Source organism: Maylandia zebra, linkage group LG11 (genome assembly GCF_041146795.1).
Source record: "Maylandia zebra isolate NMK-2024a linkage group LG11, Mzebra_GT3a, whole genome shotgun sequence".
Classification (NCBI taxonomy): Eukaryota; Metazoa; Chordata; class Actinopteri; order Cichliformes; family Cichlidae; genus Maylandia; species Maylandia zebra.
Window position 1 is genome coordinate 34,276,549 of NC_135177.1, and position 18,557 is coordinate 34,295,105.

Below are 18,557 nucleotides of genomic sequence, written 5' to 3' on the forward strand. Positions count from 1 at the left end.
TTTCACTACAATCACAAGAACCAGTGCCTAAATGTTTTTACAGCACTCAAGCCCAATAAAAAGGGGGAAAAAATGCAGATGAAATGCCCTCAAACATTTTGTTTTGGTGTCATTGAGGGTCTCCTCACTCTTTGTTATATATAAACCACTATTGTGGATTTTATGTCGCAATCGTTTAAAGATGAAACCTACCACCACGTCACTGCGTCCACTTCAATATGTAAACCAGGACAGCTACAGATTACTGGATTTTTAACCTTTAAAAAAAAGGTTCACTGGCTTCATTTTCCAAGTTATTTAGGTTTTTTATAGCACAAAGACACATAACTACAAGTATTACATGTAGCTACAAGTAAGTACATTTTATCTGAAAGTGTTTCTTTTCTCAAATCCCTTCAAACCTTCAGAGGGTTTGAAACATCACTATAAAAAGAAACTTCATCTTTCATAAAGAGGATGTGGCCACCGGACAATGAAATCATAACAGTAAAAACTGTTTCCAATTATTAAGAAAACCTATAACCTAAAAATAACTCTAATCTCTCCTGCTGCATTATTTTCCACTGCACGAGTGACTTTTCATGTTTTTCCATTGCGTTCAGCTACGGCTAGGCTTTACAGACCAAATTCATATTGACATTTTATGTTTCAGTATTTTCAACAAAAGCAACTATGCGAAATGTCACAAACAAAACTCTGGTAAATATCTAGATAATATTTAAACAGTTGGTTTCTTTATTAAACAATTGCTGCCATTTTTAACAACTGTATTAGAACAGACTTGTGGTAGAACAATGGTAGTTTACCCTTGACTGGGTAAACTACCTCGTTTCAGTCTGTGATAGTTTTTTCTTCCTTCCACTCTGGGGCTGTGTGAAGCACAGATCCACTGATCTTACCAGGTAGAAAGCCAGCCCCAAGCAGAAAGAACCACCGACCTGCACAGAAACTGAAGGCATGATCGAGCGTTGACATGGACGGCAGCAAAACCAATTTAAGTGGTCTACAAGAAATAAATAATATAGTTTAAGTATACAATATATGTAGAATATTTTCCCTGCATCAGCATGAGGCTCCACTGGAAAAAACAGGAATTTACTTTGCTAAAAATGAGACATGTTTATCTATAGGTTCCTCAATGGGTTAGTTTGTGCTACTCTCTGACTTTGATGACAAAATGTGTTAGTTCAGATTAACCAATAAATTCATTGATGCATCAGCTTTTGTCAACATTATGTAAAATAAGGTCCTACCATCTAGCTTCATACGTCTTAACTTTTATCCATTTAAAAAAAAAAAGAAGAAGAAGAAAAAAAACAATCATTTTAAACATGACTACTGTCTTTCTAGAGCAGCACACTGCAAAACTGCACCATTAGCAGGACTGTCATCCGTCTTACTTTTTACCTGAACTGTTTGCAACTTCTCATCACAGTGTAAGGGATGCTGCAGCCCTGATTAGTAACAGGGAGCTGGATAACATCTGAGACGCAGATGTTAACTGGCATTATGAAAAACAGGCAAGATCAGTTTAACTAATGGTATCAGAGTTGAAAAATTTAGTTCAGAGCTTGTGAACTCGTAACTCTGAACCCACATACAACTCTGCCAGCCTGCAACCCCCAATTCATCTACAGGCAAAAAGTTAAATGAACAAAACTATAAAAATGACAATGCTAAGTTGAGGTACCAACAATCATAAACAGCCCACTGAACAGTAGTCAGGTTTGGTAACATTCTATTTTTATTACAAGGTTCAGACATATTTTGTGGCTCCACACGGAATTTTGTTAGTCCAATAAACTTAAAGGTTGCCGACTCCTGGTCTAGTCAACGAATCCATCACAGACCTTCCGAGGGTTCCACAAACCCTCTCCGGTTCTCTAGAGCAGCGGTCCCCAACCCCCGGGCCTCGGACCGGTACCGGTCCGTGAGTCGTTTGGTACCGGGCCGCGAGAGTTGAGGCTCAGGTGTGAAATGTATGCTTTTCAGGGTTTTTATCGGTTTTCAGCGTTATTTTGTTATCGTTTTTATCGTTAACTCGGTTTTCCTGGGTCTTTTCACGTGTGTTATGAATAAATCTTCTTTTTTTCGGTACCGGTACTAGTTTTATTTTGTTGTATTTATCCGCGACACCTTAAAGGCCGGTCCGTGAAAATAATGTCGGGCATAAACCGGTCCGTGGCGCAAAAAAGGTTGGGGACCGCTGCCATAGAGGTCCTGGCACATGAAAGTTTTCTGTCACTGGGATGATGAGCGACAGTCTGAGCGTAGATTTGGGGTGGAGTATAGCATTATTCAGCAACCACCAAATTAAAAGCTCAACAAATGGTGTAATTTTGTCACCCAAGGACTTTGGCTTGACTCAGTATGTAATTTAGGAAGAACGGCCCCAACCATGCAGCTTTAAATGTGCACTGGCTTGTAACTCTTAACCACACACATGTATACACACCCACACTAATTATGTGACACAGAAACCTTTCTAGAAGTCAAGTTGTTAAGCACAGAGGTACTACAAGCTGTTACTATGACACCATGGTGGGTGATGTTCCAACCACATCCTCCCATCGCTTCAGAGAAAGAGTTTAACAAGAAGTGATTGTGTGAAACAAGCCGTCTCGTAAACGCTGGCCTACTCCTTCGCCACCAACATCTCAGTGCATTACTTGATCAGTCATACCTATCAGGAACAAAAACAAATACCTGCAAGAAAGGATTTCCTTGTAGTCAAGGGCACAGCTTGCTGCATTCTTGATTTACTGGATGTATTCCTCAGGATATTCAGAGAGAGTTTAGTCATCACACAAGTGGAACAGTGAATGATTAGCATGTTGCAGTTTTATTTTCCATTCACAGACACATTTACGTATGCAACTTAAATTGTTTTTGTTTTTTTTAAATAATTTCAGCTTTAAAAAGGGGAAATTTGGAAGATAAATTCCACTTTAGTTAGCTTTATTGTTAGTGGGGGTTTTCTCTTAATTTTTTTTAACCCATTGCTGATTAATATTTTCACTTCCTGTATGAACACAAATCTTTTTACCCAACTGACTTCTCCTAATGGCGGCCTACCGTAACATATGTTTTGTCTCCAACTTGTCGTAAGTTGTCTCTGCTGTGATTCACTAGATATTTATCCATCTGCGTACTGTGTTGCGAAGGAAATGCCACAAAACCATTTCAAACTACCTGAGGTACATTTCACATATTTCATTATGCTTTGTCATGAAGGCTACTGTTATACAATCTGATATGGCGGTTATTGAATTTAGGTCATTGAGCATTTAAGAAGGATTTCTCATCTGCATGGATAGCCTGGCACTGCACCATCATGTGGAAATCGCTGGACCAGTTAACTAAAATTGGACAGTTGCATGAAGAGCATCGATCTCTGCCTCTCCTTGGACAAAATGTTCTCAGTTCAATCAAAAATATCTTAGAGAAAAAGTCAGAAATCTTTTCATATCTATTACATTTAAATAAACGTGTCTGAATTCAGGGCATTTCTTAACACGTGCCTTCAGATCTCTCGGGAACTAAGACGGACTCTTGCATAGTGAGAGATTACTTGGAATTTTGCACCATTGATTGATGTCGATATTATCCCCGTCAATCATCAGGTAACATCAAAGCTCAGCAGCTGCAATTTTCCAAGAATTTGCCTCCTTGCTGAACCTGTTGGCAAAAATGTGAGCACCTGAACCCTGCCCTGCATCCAGAGCAGAGGAACTTTCCTCAGGTATAACATCACAGATCGAAAACTGGGTGCTCATTTTGTGTTAATGCACAATTAGGACACAGACTTCACTCAAAAGCACGCTGCTCTCTGATAGGTGCCTCTGAATAAATTCCTCACATGGCTCATGCATTTTAAATCTGGCAGGCCCCTGAGGAAATAAAATCCCTGGTCTAACAGCTAATTTACTGACCTCTAGAAGCCAAACGTAAACACGCATTTTAATTAAAAAGGCACACATTTCTGAGATCTTTTGGGAGCCATTTTGAGTCTCTGCTAGGTTAACGTTTACCAGGCAGACAGTATAAATAATGTGAAGAACAGAGTAGTGAGCAGTTTGTTCAGTCTAGACAGCATCTCCAGTGCAGTCTTGTGACTCACATTGTGACAACGACAGTAGCAGTGGGGAAAATTACAATTCAGAGCTGCTGACATTAGCTAAAGAAAATGTCTTGGGGCTTTCGACATAATGTGCAACGTGAGGAAGTGTCATCATCTTTGATACCCTTAAGCAATATTCACAACATCTACACCCATGAGGTGACTAAACCAAAAGACAAAGCTTTAGACTGAGAACCAAAATCAAATTACGAACCAGCAGATTAGACCTCTGTATGTGTCAAATGTTTAGTATTTGCATACCTCGCAGAAACATGCACACTTGTGCATTTCAGCAGCCATATTAGTATTCAGAATCAGCACCTGGAACATGTTAAGTCTTGCTCGCAGACTCTCGCTGACCACATGGCTCTCTCCCAGCAGCATTTTCTCGTGTTACCTTCTACATTATAAATACTATGATAACAGTGTGCAGGACTAATCTTAAAATTGGTGCATAGGTGCAGGATTTTTCTGGCAAAAAACATGCCTTAAGGAAACAGTGACGTTTCTCTTTTTTTGGCGGGGGTGGGGGGTTCAAAAACATGTCGATCATACACAGAAATTCAGCATGATGAATTTGATTTATGGTGCATAAGTTGCAGATCATTTCTAATCAGACAATTCAGTGGTTGCTTTACAAATGAATTTACAGATAAAATGTGAGAAGTGGTTGAAAATGCAAACCCAGCCTTCTCAAGCCGCTCTTTGCACAGCTTGAGAAGATTGGCTTTGGTATTTTCTGCTCTACAACTCCTTCCAGTTGGAAACGGTGGCAGCGCTGGTAGTTGGAAGTGGACCAGAGGTGCGCAAGTAGACGACTATAAAGAATAGAATGAAGAAATTCAAATCGGGTATGGTTTTTGTTTTCTACGAGTGGAAGTGCAGAACTTTTTGATTACAACAAGCCACGCAAACAATGCAGGAATGTTCTTCTTGTCAGGCGTAGCTCGACATGCATCCTGACAACACTGGAGGAGCTGACTGTTTTATGATTCGTAATGTTAAAGCAGTCACACACAAAAGACCTCTCTGATTGACAGCCTCAGCAGACTGAGGCAAAACGATTTGTTTATATTTTGGAAAATGAGGTTCAGTGAATTAACTATCAACTTTTTTGTTGTTGTTGCTGTGTACCACCAGATGTACTGAAAAATAAAACAGGATTAGTAATTAGTGATTTTCAGGTAAGTTTGGAAGCGCTTTGGTGCAAGCCCAAATTCACTAGCTGCCAAGCTGAGGCATGTTTGGTTGAAGTAAGTTCAAGATAGTTCATTGTTATAAAGACATGTTTTTAACCTCAAGCAATGAAAGATGCTCCCAAAGTCAGTAAGTGACACTGAGTAACTACTATGATTACAATAATCTGTCTGATCTGCCATAATCAGACAGCACTAGGGAAACATAAAACATTTTTAGTCGTGCATAACATTTTATTAAGAGCACCAGCTACTATCATTACCCTTCCACTCTCTCATCCCCACTTTACCTCAGTCAGCTTTCATTTACGGGTATTTGTTGTTCTCCAATTTAATCTCTGTTATTGCACACATTAGTTTTCCCTCCTAAATTATCACAGACAGCATATTACTTTGAACCACATGCTTCACCTAAACGTCTGTTTCTTCCCTTCTGGTAACTGTATCGTGGCTCTTCAGGCACAAGTGCTTTAGTAGCCAGAATTTCTTGACATACAAGCTAAAGTCAACATACACTCTGCTATAGACATTATATTTAAAGTACAGGATGTGCTTCCTATTACTGGCTCATATTGTGTGAAAATTTCACAGCAATCATGGTGCACAAAACCAAAGATGTACACAGAAGAGACTGCACAGTAACTTCCAACATCCAGTGTCCTGCGTAGATGTGCAACACACTGGCTCACCAGAATGAATGGTATAACACAGAGGCTTGAACTTCAGTGTTTACCTTGATAATGCTGCTCCTGCGTGGTATTTCAGATTTGGTGTCCAGACCGGCAGAGGTGTTGGCGTTGTCCACCCCGGTTTGGCTGCCAGGTGCGACGAGGGATCCCGAGCCGACCATATTTTCAGATATCCCACAGTCTCCATTCAAGACCGACACTTCGCAATGCGTCTTACCAGCTGCGTTGTCGCTGGGCACGGCAGTATCGTCGGGATTCAATGGAGGCAGGCTGCCGTCCTCTTCAAACTCCGCCATAGGCACTTCGAGCACACACACACGCTCCCTTTCTCTCTCTCACACACACACAAGCTGACGAGCTGCTGGGTAACAAAGCCGTATGTTTCAGCCGTACTCCCAATTTCCTGCCTGGCCTATTGCCTCGATGTAACATTTACACCAAATCACGCCGTATCATCTCTCGGTGCAGATAGCTGACAGGTTCCTACAGAGAGAGGGGTTTTCTCCGTGCATTGTGCTCTGTGGAGAGAAACCACAGCGATTAGCATAATTAGGCAGCATGACAGTAGTAACAACAGCAACGTGAACAGTGGCAGCTTTTGTACAGAAGGCGTTCAGCAGTGCGCTGAAAGCGGATGTTAACTTGCAATCACTACAGGCTGTCATCACAAATGCAGCAAATACAGCCGGTTTTTCCCCATTTATGTGCATGCTTTCTTGTGCATTTCTGCACAAGTTCGCACACACAGCGACTCCATTACGGTCCATTTAACTGTAATAACAATAATAACAACCCCCCCACACCAGCGTACCGGTGGTCGTTAAGGTAAATAACGTTAACAGAAACTTATCAGGTCAATTAACGTCTCCACTAAAGTCACGATTAGCTTCATGTGACGCTCGTCGGTTTTGTGTACTTGCCTTTTAAAGCGCCTGGTCCCACACTATCCATGAATGACCCGTCTTCTTTGAGCACAGCACCCTTGGCTGTCTTTCACTACTGTGTGCCGAGCAGCGCTTAGCTTAGCTACAGCTAACTCCACTCGCCTGCTAGCTGTTTGAAGTTAGTTTTCCCAGCCAACTAAAACCCTAAAAAGGAAGGAGAGAAATGCTTCCCCTGAATTTTTTTTCAGGTCAGACTTCAGCGGTTATTACGTTTTCTTAAAAGAAAAATGAGAAAAGAAACGAAAACGTTGATTTCCCGTTAAATCACGCGCATACAGTAGTCTCCATGGAACAAAGTTGTGTATGTCTCGTGAACGCGCAGCAGGAGAAACAGGCCGAGCTGTCAATCAAACCCATAGACAAGGGCTGCCAAACATACGGCCTGCGGGCTCGTACCGGTCCGCCACAGGGTCCCGTTTGGTCCACTTGATGGTTTGGCAAAGTGTAAAAATTGCAGAATAAACCTTAATTACTCCTGTTAATCAATAACATGTACCACCGGTCCTTTTGTGGTGGTGCTGAAACTGAAAGATACAGAACGTATTTATAGATCTAGTCCAGTGATTTAATTCTTAAAGGTGTCAAATATGTTTTCAATGTTTTATTACTTTACGGTGTGATCTGTAAAATATAATGTACATGTACAGCCAACGAAATCACACTTATTTATCTCAAAAGACCTCACCTGCTCATCATTAGTGTTATAAATTACTCTCAGGAAATAAGAAAAATGATTAAGTACGAAGTAATACCCCTTGTTTTAAAGTTATAGAAATGTGGTTTTTAATGGTTTTTAAGGTTTTTAAAAATGTGAGCAAAATTTTTAAAAACCTTACCTGTGGCTGAGCTGAATAGTTCTCAAAGTTTTACTTCATGTCCAGAAGAGAATATTTGGACGTGTAATAATATTTACTTATTAAATGATTAAATATAAACAATTACAGAATGTTTTTACTGAGCTTACCCACTTAAGCTGAAATTAGGTTGCACTTTGACTAAAATAAGTTAGAAATCCGTGCTGTAGACTACCAGGAAATATTAGACCCACACACACACATCAATTACTTTCACTTTTCTACATAGCAAACAAGGCTGCGTGCCACACACTGTAAAATACCCACATGCCTTTCACATTACTCTCACATAGTTTAAGTGTTTTCTTGCTGACTTATGTCACATAAGTCAAAACAAAAGTACGTGCAAAAAGGCCACAAAACCAACAGCACCACAAAGTCACCAAGAACATACAGAGAGTAAACTAAGGGTGACTGAACAGCATTTCAATTCCAGGTTTGTATAAACTTTTCAGCCATAAATGGATATAAATGTTGGATGTTACCTATCTGTCTGAGCTAAAATAAAGGTTACAACGTATTCCAAGGAGACACAACATACCATGCATGCAGTGCAAACCAACCCAAATCCTCTTTTTATGGTAACATTTGGATGATTGGAACAGAACTTTTATCATCGTTTCAGCCACGATAATCATTATGTCGAATAATTTGTGTCTTACATGGAATGTGGATGACACAGTGCATTTGTGTTTTCATTTTCGTCACAGGGAATTAAGACAATGTAAAGTTGGTTTTCCTCACTTTCACAGAAACTCCCTTGTGAGTGAACGTAGCTGATTATTGTAATAGCACAACGGCCACCTTCATTGGGCAAGTGTTTCGTGTTATGTCATACCCGGGGAACTATGTGCTAGAGTAGGTCCAACCACCTGGGAAGGGGCTCAGTGTGAATTGTAGAGGTGTTTTGGGGTCAAATGCATTTTTCATGCTTACACCTGCTGTGTCGCTTAGGTCATGTCAGAGCAATGAGAAAATGCAATTTTGATAATGTGGTTTAACAGTTAGAGCTCATTTTCACTTATCAAGTGAGAAAATAAGCCCTGTAGTTATACTGTTCCAGTCACCATTCATTCTACCTACAACATTTAACAAGGATAATACAAAAAACCCCACCAAAAAACATAAATAAGTCTTGCTGGTGTAGTTCTGCTTTCTTTTTCTTTAATTTTATTATATATTTCTGTATCATGTTATCTTCTTTTCAAGCATCATCTGTGAATAATGCATAAAAAGAAAGTAAACAACACGAAACAAAATAAAAGTCAACAGCAGCAAGAAGCAAGTGCACACAAAAGATTCTTGGGCAAATGTCATTAATCTCACAGTTTTATTCATCAGTTTCACATACAGGAAGTCCTTGAAGATACAGGAAATAGATGGATAACCAAAATATTGTCAAGCTGCTTTTAGGAAGAGCAAAGACAACGTTCCATGGAAAGCCTTTCTACAGCAGGGAATGCTGTTTTCTAACAATGACCTGGCAGGGTTGACTCTACACTTACTTTTGAAAGTAAACAGATTAATGCTTTGAAATATAAACTGCTTTCTCTGCATGACTGTAGGACATGTTCTGAATGACTAATGTTGTTGTTGTCCATCTGAGTGGTATTTATGATGAATCAAAAACAGCTCACATTATGTCTAATTTCCTTGTATTTATACGGACGGTGCTCGGAAGATGTACTAATCTGAAAGGTGAAGTAACGGCTCTTACTACATAACAGTCTCATTGCACTATTGCGTCAGATTTCTTGTGAAAATATTCTCACAGTAACTACTCTTTGAAAGAAAGTAATCGGGTTTTAGGAGGGATGATTAAGCGATTTAAAATATTAGTCATGCATAGTCAACACAGACCTTAAATGTAATTCATAGAGCCTAAATTCATACCCTCCTTTACAAAAAGACACACAGAGTGAGTGATGAGGCTTAATGTTATTTTACATGGTTTAGTAGGCTTTGTTCATAGTCCACTGCCTCAGATGAAAGCAGCCAAAGCGAGTGTTGTGAAATACAAAAGCAGGAGGTGGGGTGAGTTGTACAACAGAGACATCTGCTGACTTATAATGGTACACTGTCTTTTTTTGTGCAGGGCAAAGTTTGTTCTGACTTGTCCTGTGACCATTCGCGTTTGCATTACAAAACACTTATAATAATAATAAAAACAAAACGTCTACCCATGCTGTTATGTTTTAAATATAAAAGAGCATTTTCCTTTTTCAACGTGGTCTTTTTGCACAAGTGTGTAAAACAGTTTAGTTGTCGGTGATTTTCCTTCGGCTGTGGTTCGGCTTAAAGCTTTTTTGGTGGTGCCTCCAAACAGTTCTCTGTGGTACCATGTAAGATGCTACCGTTGTCCCCTTGACAAGAGCTACTATTTGTAGTTAACTATTTGTTTTTAACCAATTTTCTCCTTAGTATAAGAAACAAAACAGTCGGGTACATTCAGTATTTTTTTAATTAATATTTATTCATACATTTGGAAATTGATTTTTACTGTATCCTTATTATTGAGTGTGTGTTCAGTATTTCATTTAGTTTCTTTGCTTTATTGATTGTTTGTTTAATTGTTTGTTTTAGGTCATCACTAGTTAATGAGAAAAATGTCATTTTTGCAGCTTTTTAAACTTCTTGATATTGCAGTGTCATCTTTAACCGTGGGAAATTCTCTGCTGACTTTCATTACATTTTACAATAAAAATGAATGTGAAGGCATGAGCATATTGCATATTAATGTAAACTCAATAAATATGTGTATGTAAATATAATAAAGCTCTGATGACTGTTACATATGGGATCAATTTACTGAAGACTGTTCATATTCAGTCATTTAAAGACAGTTGAACTTCAGCATATGCAGAATATGCTATTTTTAATGTACTAATACTTATTGTATCAGTATGTGCTGAGTCAATATTTAAATGCACCATCTGGTGCTGCCAGCATCATTGGATTAACAATAACACTTTATTTAATGTTTGTTCCGACAAAATACTGCGATTCATTATGACTGTCTGTCCACAATCTGCAAAGTGTCTTTGATTAAAGATGAAGTGTTAAAGAAATGTCTCCAGACAATAGAACAGATTTGTCTGTATTTATTTATTTTCCATGTTCTCTTTCATATGTCATTGGTATCTTATCTCATGTTACAGACAGAGAGCCAACAAAGAACATGTGAACAGTACTGGGCTGAAGCTCAGTTTGCAGACTCAACAGTTTAGCCTTTAGCCTATTGGAATGATCTCGGTGGTGCATGTGCATGAAGCAGGGCACCAAGCCTTCACCAGCTCATTACTGCATCCAGTGGTGTTTTTCAAGATTGGACAGTTGATGTAATGGTCTATATATGGACAGGGGTTGTCTAAAAATAAAGTAAAGAAATGATTAGCTCATTGTCTTCATTATCAGCAACACATTTTACCTGCCCAGTAATTAAACACCACATTTACTTACTGCAGAGTTTGTCCACACAGTTGTTAGGACAGGAGCCACATGGAGATCCCGGTGTGTAAGGCGCCCATCGCCTGAAGTTTCCTCTGTTAAATAAAAACAGTTTATTACAATTATTTCAGGCTTAATAATTGTAATTTCATGTAATTTAGACTCTATTTTTCGTTTTGTCTGAGCACATATGTCTGTATTTACATATATATTGATATTTGTACATGTAAATGCAAGTATGTGTACTTGCATATATCGTTTTTTCTGTATATGTCTGAAATAAAGATAAAGATACAAAGTGTGCTCCACCCTCAAACTTCAGTTTATTTCCATTGCTGTTAAGATTGCTAACAAAGTGACATGTAAAATAAAGCTACTGTAGGCTTTACGGGTGTGAAAGGTGTCACCTACGCGCGATAATAATGGCAGCCATAGTAATAGATGTTGTTAGGGCACAGCGTTGCTCCACAGCCAACTTTGTATGAGCTGTTCCATATGACCTGATGAGAAAAACATAAAGCCGTTGGTTTTAGAGATACTCCAGTGTTGAAATAGCTACTGACTGCTCAAATATGAACATAAGTCATTTATGTTTGTCCTGTTTTAACATTGCTAATTCTTGACTGCCTGGAAACATTTGGGCACTACACTCTGCAAGTTAATTTGTATTTAAAGCACTACATTTGTTTTAGTTAAAAGAGACAAATTTATCTTCCTAAAAACGCAGTGCCTGTTTAAAAGTGATTAAACAACTGCTTTTTGAAATATAAAAATTTCATTTTTCTAAATAGGTTTGGATTCTCTTTTTGAAAGCAGGAAGGGCCACTCGTCTTGAACATACAATCCACCATAAAATGAATACTTAGTAATGAGAAAGACACAAACAGAGTCCTTCGTCATGACATCAAAAGCATCCTGCAGCTCAGATAGCAACATTATACTTTTATTCAACAACGATAAAACTAGAAGGAATTTTTGTACTTAATCATTTGGACTTCTCTTATCACTGTCTGCACTTTCTACTTAATTCATGTATTTTGCATAATGTGAGCCAGAGTTCTCATGTAGCGCTTCGATCAGCCAGTCATTAGGCAGTAGTTAAGTGCGTCATTTCTGAAGGGGCTGACCTTTGGGATTTTCATCATAACTGTCTGTAGTTTACTCAAAGTGGTGCAAAAATGTTTCTTGCAGCATGATAATGCTTCATGGCAAACAGCAAACGTGTCGGACAGACTTTATTAATGTGTCGAGTCGACCTTAGTGGGTGATTCACAATATAAATGTCTATCTGACAAAGCTGCAGATATCACTATATTATTACCGCATACTATTGTCAGTGTAGATCAAAATCATTAAGCAGCTACCAAGAACTGAGGCTACTTGAGAACAAAAGGCATCCCTGGTGTTAAAATGCTCTGTGATGTACTTTCGGGAGTAACTTTTCTTAGATAAGCTTATATTAGTTCAGTTCAAGAATAATATGTTCACTCAGTTGGAGTTGTGTTGTTTGGCCACCTGATCACTGCAAGCTTAAGATTCACGCTCTTTTGGGTATGTATTCACTTTGTTATTGTGTGAATGTTTTGCTGAGCAAAGATCTGTAAGACTGAAGCAAGACAGTTATAAATGGAGAAAACAACAACCCCAAAGATGCTGAAAAGCTGTATGAAATGAACAAAGTCGTTTCATTTGTCATTTGATCCACAGTTAACCCATTAAAGTCTCAATCACTAATCCATTGCCAAAAAAGGTCTCATTAAAAATGTTGTGTTTACGGAAGCGTCTGGTGAATAAAAATACGTGATATTAATTTGCATTCTTTTTGCAATTTATTCCTTTCGATGTACCATGCAACTTATTTCAGTTTTTTGGGGAGGAAATAAATCACACTGATGATGAAGAAGTCTTAAAAACTCACAAAGAGTCATGTAATCAAATTATGATGCACTTGGCTTTAATGGGTTAATAAAAAGAAGCAGCTATCAAACAGGTAAAAGAAAGCAGAAACCTTTCTGTATAAGCTGTTGTTACCTGTGTATAGTGACCAATAGATTTTCCATTGGTGGATCCAGTGGGGTAATTGTAGTGTTCTACCTCACTATGCCACGCATTGATGACATCAGTCCACGACTTAAGAGAAGATGAATAGAACAGATTCTCGCCCAAGTGATATCCTTTTTGACAGTGGGAAACATGGCAGCACTGATTATTTATTAGGATCTACAAATGCAGGCTTTCGTTTTCATTTCACAGTAGATGTCACGGCTGGGGCGGCAGTCGTGTGGAGGTGAGAAGGAGGATCCAAATAGCAGCCAGAGGTGGAGGTGCAAGTGAGATCTATTTACAGTGAGTAATAACCAAGAAGCGGGCAGAACCGAAACATAAACCTAAACTGGGAAAACTAACACAAAAGGAGGACACGGGGCGAGGAGCAGAGAGACACGGTGAAACACGGAATAATGCTGAGTACACAGAAGATTCACAGAGAAACACAGACGACGCGACAAGAAGCACAGGCAGGCACAAACTATAAATACGCACACCAGGTAATCAGGAAAAGGCACACAGGAGGGGACACAGCTGGAACTAATGGGCATAACGAGACACAGACCTACAAAGTAAAACAGGAAACACACAGACTGTTTTACAACACAAAACTCAGGGACCCGTACAGAGCACAGAGGGAGACACAGGTAGGGAAAATAAACACGACAACCAAACCCCAAGAACTAATACAAAATCAGAATAAACTAGAAAATAATAATCATAAACTCAAAGCGCTGGGTCACCGACCCAGGACCATGACAGTAGATTTAATTTTTAGTAAAACAGGGTTCATTAAAAGCCTATAGATCATTATCTCCTCGTAGATAATATATTCTACTCTGTGTAATTTGTTATTAAAAGAAGGTATTAAGACTGAAGATAAGATAAAGTTCACTGTGATTCTGACCATCAATCACAGGTTTGCTCAGTTCAGAGGGAACCTTTAAATTGAGCCAGATTCAGATATGGAGATGTGGTGCAAGGTAACAAAGAAAAAGAAAGAAAGAAACAGAAGGAATAAAGGGAAGAGACATATACCATTGAGCAGGCGGGTGCTGGGTGCTCCATGATCCAGAATACACTGATCAACCCAAGCCTGAGCACTGGCTGCTACCTCCTCACTATAGCTCTATAAAAGAAAAAGAAAAAAAAACCATTATATTTTGAACATACACCAACAATCCCTAAGAAAAAAAAGTCATTCTCTGGTTAGATTTGTGCTGAAAAGCAGCCCATTTGTGCCTGGAAAAATTGGTGAACTAAGAATGCAAAGTTAGAAAATACATCCTATTCTAATGCTTCAAATATGAAATGGCTTTAACTGAAGTGCCCTTGCTATTTGACACAAGCCAGTTTGCTATTCTACCAAAAGTTCCAACGCAAACGTGCAATTTTTCTTTTTACTTCTCTGCTAAAGCCTCACACCTCTGCACCCAGCTCGTTTGGCAAGGACATGAAACAGCTTTATTCTCCTGCTTTCAGAACTTCTGGCTTGATTTCCTACACTGAATATGCTTTAATAAAAGAAACATCACATATGATTAATATATAAATCATATTTTAGACTGATTAAATCTATCCATGAAATAAAATTGTCTAATGTATTTGAATATGTCAAACAGCTTCAATACATTTGCATACAATCCGAGTTGCTTGAATAGAACTGGAAAGAACTGGATAAAAACTGGAAGTTAGGATTGAGTCACCTCCTTATCATTAAACTATACAGTCCGGCTTTTATGATTTACAGGACTGTGGGTGAGGTGCAGTAAACCTCTCCCACTTTATCATTTTTCTCCCTCCTACAGGGAAGGAGGGAAAACAAATGCTGAGGATTGTGAGTAAACACTTGTGGAGCCACATTTACTGTTAGAGTTGAAAGCACGACTGACCATTATCAGCATGTCAGACGCCGAAGGCTGAACCGCTCTCCTGAACGCATTGTGCACGTCTACGATCTCAGCCTGAACCATTGCATTTTGTGGGCAAACGCCTGCAGGAGCGCGTGCGCACACACACACACACACACACACACACACACACACACACACACACACACACACACACACACACACACACACACACACACACACACAGACATTAAAAATCAATGTGTAAACACCGGATTACAGACATAATAAGGAGTGGTATTTACTCCCGTGGTTTAATATCCATGATATGACTCACAAACATATCCTGGTTTAATTGCTCTAAAATGACTCGACATACAAAAAGAGTACACAGAGAGAACTGGGCCAAATGCATTAATCTTACTGGGAGACTTACTGGCACAGTTTCAGATGATGATTAAAATAAAATACTTTTGCAAACATGCCTAATGCATTTTTCACAGCGCTTACCTGGCTGTGGACACACCATGGAAGGTAGCATTTGAAAATGAAAAGAAAATTCAAGTTAATTTCTCATAAATGAAACAGACTAAAAATGCTAATTCTACTTGTTGTAGCTATTTTAATGCTGTTATTTGTTTCTTTTTTATCAGTTTCATTCACTGCTCTGTCAGGGAAGTTTATAGACAATTAACACTATAAAACCTTTGAGTCCCAGTTGTCCCCCAAAATATGACTAATAGTGGAGAACTGTATCCTTGTGCATCATTTGTCTTGCATGAAAAACTTAATTCAACAGTACCAAGTGAATGAAAATAAAGAATATTTTAGTCTAAACTCTGCTGAGGACTCACAGAACAAAAAAGAGGTTTTAAATTCTAAAATATACACTTTTCAGCCCATGCAAAATTCTTGCAGCATATGATAACATAGGTGACATTACTGTGTAGTAGAGAAGAAAGCTTTGCACTTCTACTCACCAAAACACATGCTGAGTGCACCTGATGCACTGCCACGATGTAAATGAGGAATGCTAGCATTTTCTCTGAGAACAAGAAAACAAAACAAAATTCATTTTTTTCTTTTTATCCATGATGCTTTTAAACATTGTTGCCATTTTTAATTTCTGTGTAGTTTTTGTAGCTTGCCATTCATCCATGAAATAAGTAAGATATTTCTTCCAAAACAAATCTGAGTGTTTATCTATCTATCTATCTATCTATCTATCTATCTATCTATCTATCTATCTATCTATCTATCTATCTATCTATCTATCTATCTATCTATCTATCTATCTATCTATCTATCTATCTATCTATCTATCTATCTATCTATGCTATAGCTTTGGTTATATGATATATAACAGAAACTATAAAAATGATTAGATCTTACATACCTGCTCCTAAGTCCTCAGGACGATGAGGTGAGTTGGCACTTTCCTCTGCCTCCTTATATAGATCCATGTCAAGTGCTCAGTACAGTGGATATTGTACAAAGACAAGTCTGTCACATTGCATTAAAGGGGCCCTTTCTTCATAAGAGTACACCTGACTGCGAGTAAATGGGGAATTGTTAAGCCCGAGGGTTTAGTGACTACCTGATGTATTGGCCTGTGTTTACACAGCATAGAGTGGAACGGTTTCTGAGGTCAAAGCAAATAAGGAATACTGATACTGATGGATTAGAAGATAAAGTTGTATGCTTTTATATAAAAAAGGATTAAAGCTGTACAGCTTGGGTGGGCTAAAGAGGTGCCCATAACTTGCACTTGCACAAAATGCAATACATTAAAAGATTAATTCACAACGGCATGCAGGAGTGGGAACCAGCAGATCATTAAGGCAAATTCAGTTGTACAATTCACAATGATATTATTTTAACCCAAAACTACAAGTGACAAAGACTGCTTTTTGTACTTTTAGTTTAGAGAGGGTTTGAAAAAATCCTCTCTAAACTAAAAGTAAGTAAGTTTAAAAAGCTACACTAATCAATTTAAGATGAGATCAGTTTGTCAAACAGAAAAAGCATTTGCAAATGCAGAAACATGCAAAGTTCTTTAATTATGTTTTTTTTTTTTCTCCTAATATTTTTCTGGGGATGAAATCAAGAATTTTTTTTGCAGTTTGTCTGCAAATAAACTGTGTGAAATGAGTAGCTTACACTGTTGTTTACACTGTTAGGGACTATACATAGGCAAAGTAGAAATGTTATCTTGGAGCAACATTTCTTACAGCATAGCACAATCTTTTTTGTCAGTTCTTCATTGCATGTTTGACTGTACAAAAAGCATTATGCTGCTATCACCCTTATGCTTAATGCATTACTTTTCTCTTTGTTATGCAGAACAACGAATTGCTGGACTCAGTAACACTGGTTACTTTTATCACTGAAACTGGGAGCACTTTTCAAAATGAAGTGTAATGCGTAAGAGAAAATAGGCTTTTTAAACAATTGGGTAAAACTAAGTGGCTGTTGCATGGGTAGAAGACAAACCTACCAAATTCAAGGTCCTGTATGGTAGAACAAGTGGCCTTTTGACTTTTAATATCATCATAAATGCTACACGATGTTAGCATCCTAAGGGGATTAATTAAGACAGGCAGGATGTATTTTTCTAGTTGATTTTATTTCAGTCTTTAGCAACCTATCATTATTAAAGTCAATAGCCTGTCCAAGGTACACCCTGGACGGACAATCATTCATACTTACATTCACACCTACAGCCTTTTAGAATCAGCAGTTAACCTCCTGAGTGAACCTTCCCCATTGTCAGATGGAATAAAATCCAGCCACCTGCAACCCTAAGTTGAGTAAGAGAATATGCATGTAAGACAATGAGATGTATTAAGGTTAAGGTGGCATGACAGCTTACTGCTAAACATCTGGCTTCCCCTGGTGTCTGTGCATGTTTTCCAATAATTAATCTTATGAGGTTTACTTTATGATAAATAGAAGTTAAATAAAAGGAAGGAGGATGTTTAAAATGTGCATATACATCAAATAAGCCAATCATTCACTGATTTTTGTAACTACTTATCCAATTCAGGATAAGTCCTGGTCCTGGTGTGTTTTTGTGTTCCACAAGAAAAGCTGCTCTCATTTATTAAATTTTTAGTTTAATAAATGCTGACGTGCTACAATCTGAAAATGTGGGTGTTTAGCATCATTACAGTCCTGTAAATCATCCGTTTGGTGTGGTGATGGTGCTAGAGCCCTGAGATAATCAGTTCAAATCACTGTTTATTTTGTACCAACTTTTGGATACCTTTTAAGAAACAGGTCATTTTGACAGGTTTGAAAACTGAATGTTACATAGCCTTATATAACAGATGTTTTGTTTGATGAAAAAAAAAAAAGTAGAACCTCCCACAGTATAATACTGCCTTTGAGCCCGGTTGTTTTGCAGCGACT

The 18,557-nt window shown here is 38.3% G+C and overlaps 2 protein-coding genes across 2 annotated transcripts in view; both read right to left on the bottom strand.

Moving 5' to 3' along the window:
• Positions 1–7,268, bottom strand: part of plcl2 (phospholipase C like 2) — a 43,496-nt gene extending 36,228 nt beyond the window's left edge. The window contains exons 1-2 of the mRNA XM_023153406.3: positions 6,926–7,268; positions 6,050–6,523 (exon numbers count right to left, since the gene is read on the bottom strand). Coding sequence (XP_023009174.1) covers positions 6,050–6,301 — 252 coding nt within the window. The 5' untranslated portion in view covers positions 6,302–6,523; positions 6,926–7,268. The remainder of the gene's footprint in view (positions 1–6,049; positions 6,524–6,925) is intronic.
• Positions 7,269–10,892: 3,624 nt separating this feature from the next.
• On the bottom strand, positions 10,893–15,286 carry LOC101472894 (cysteine-rich venom protein ablomin). The gene is made up of 6 exons (XM_004568588.4): positions 15,189–15,286; positions 14,335–14,425; positions 13,282–13,424; positions 11,662–11,750; positions 11,263–11,345; positions 10,893–11,170 (listed from the first exon to the last, which is right to left on the bottom strand). The coding sequence occupies exons 1-6, from the start codon at positions 15,267–15,269 to the stop codon at positions 11,034–11,036; spliced, it is 624 nt and encodes a 207-aa protein (XP_004568645.2). The 5' UTR covers positions 15,270–15,286; the 3' UTR covers positions 10,893–11,033.
• Positions 15,287–18,557: the final 3,271 nt, after the last annotated feature.

Bases quoted from the DNA above. Each gene is read 5' to 3' on its own strand.
- LOC101472894 (XM_004568588.4), bottom strand. From the start codon at position 15,269: ATGGTTCAGGCTGAGATCGTAGACGTGCACAATGCGTTCAGGAGAGCG. The intron at 13,425-14,334 runs GTATATGTCTCT...ACTGTCAAAAAG, and splicing joins CAGCACCCGCCTGCTCAATG to GATATCACTTGGGCGAGAAT. The intron at 11,346-11,661 runs GTAGGTGACACC...TTTATTTAACAG, and splicing joins GGCTGCCATTATTATCGCGC to AGGAAACTTCAGGCGATGGG.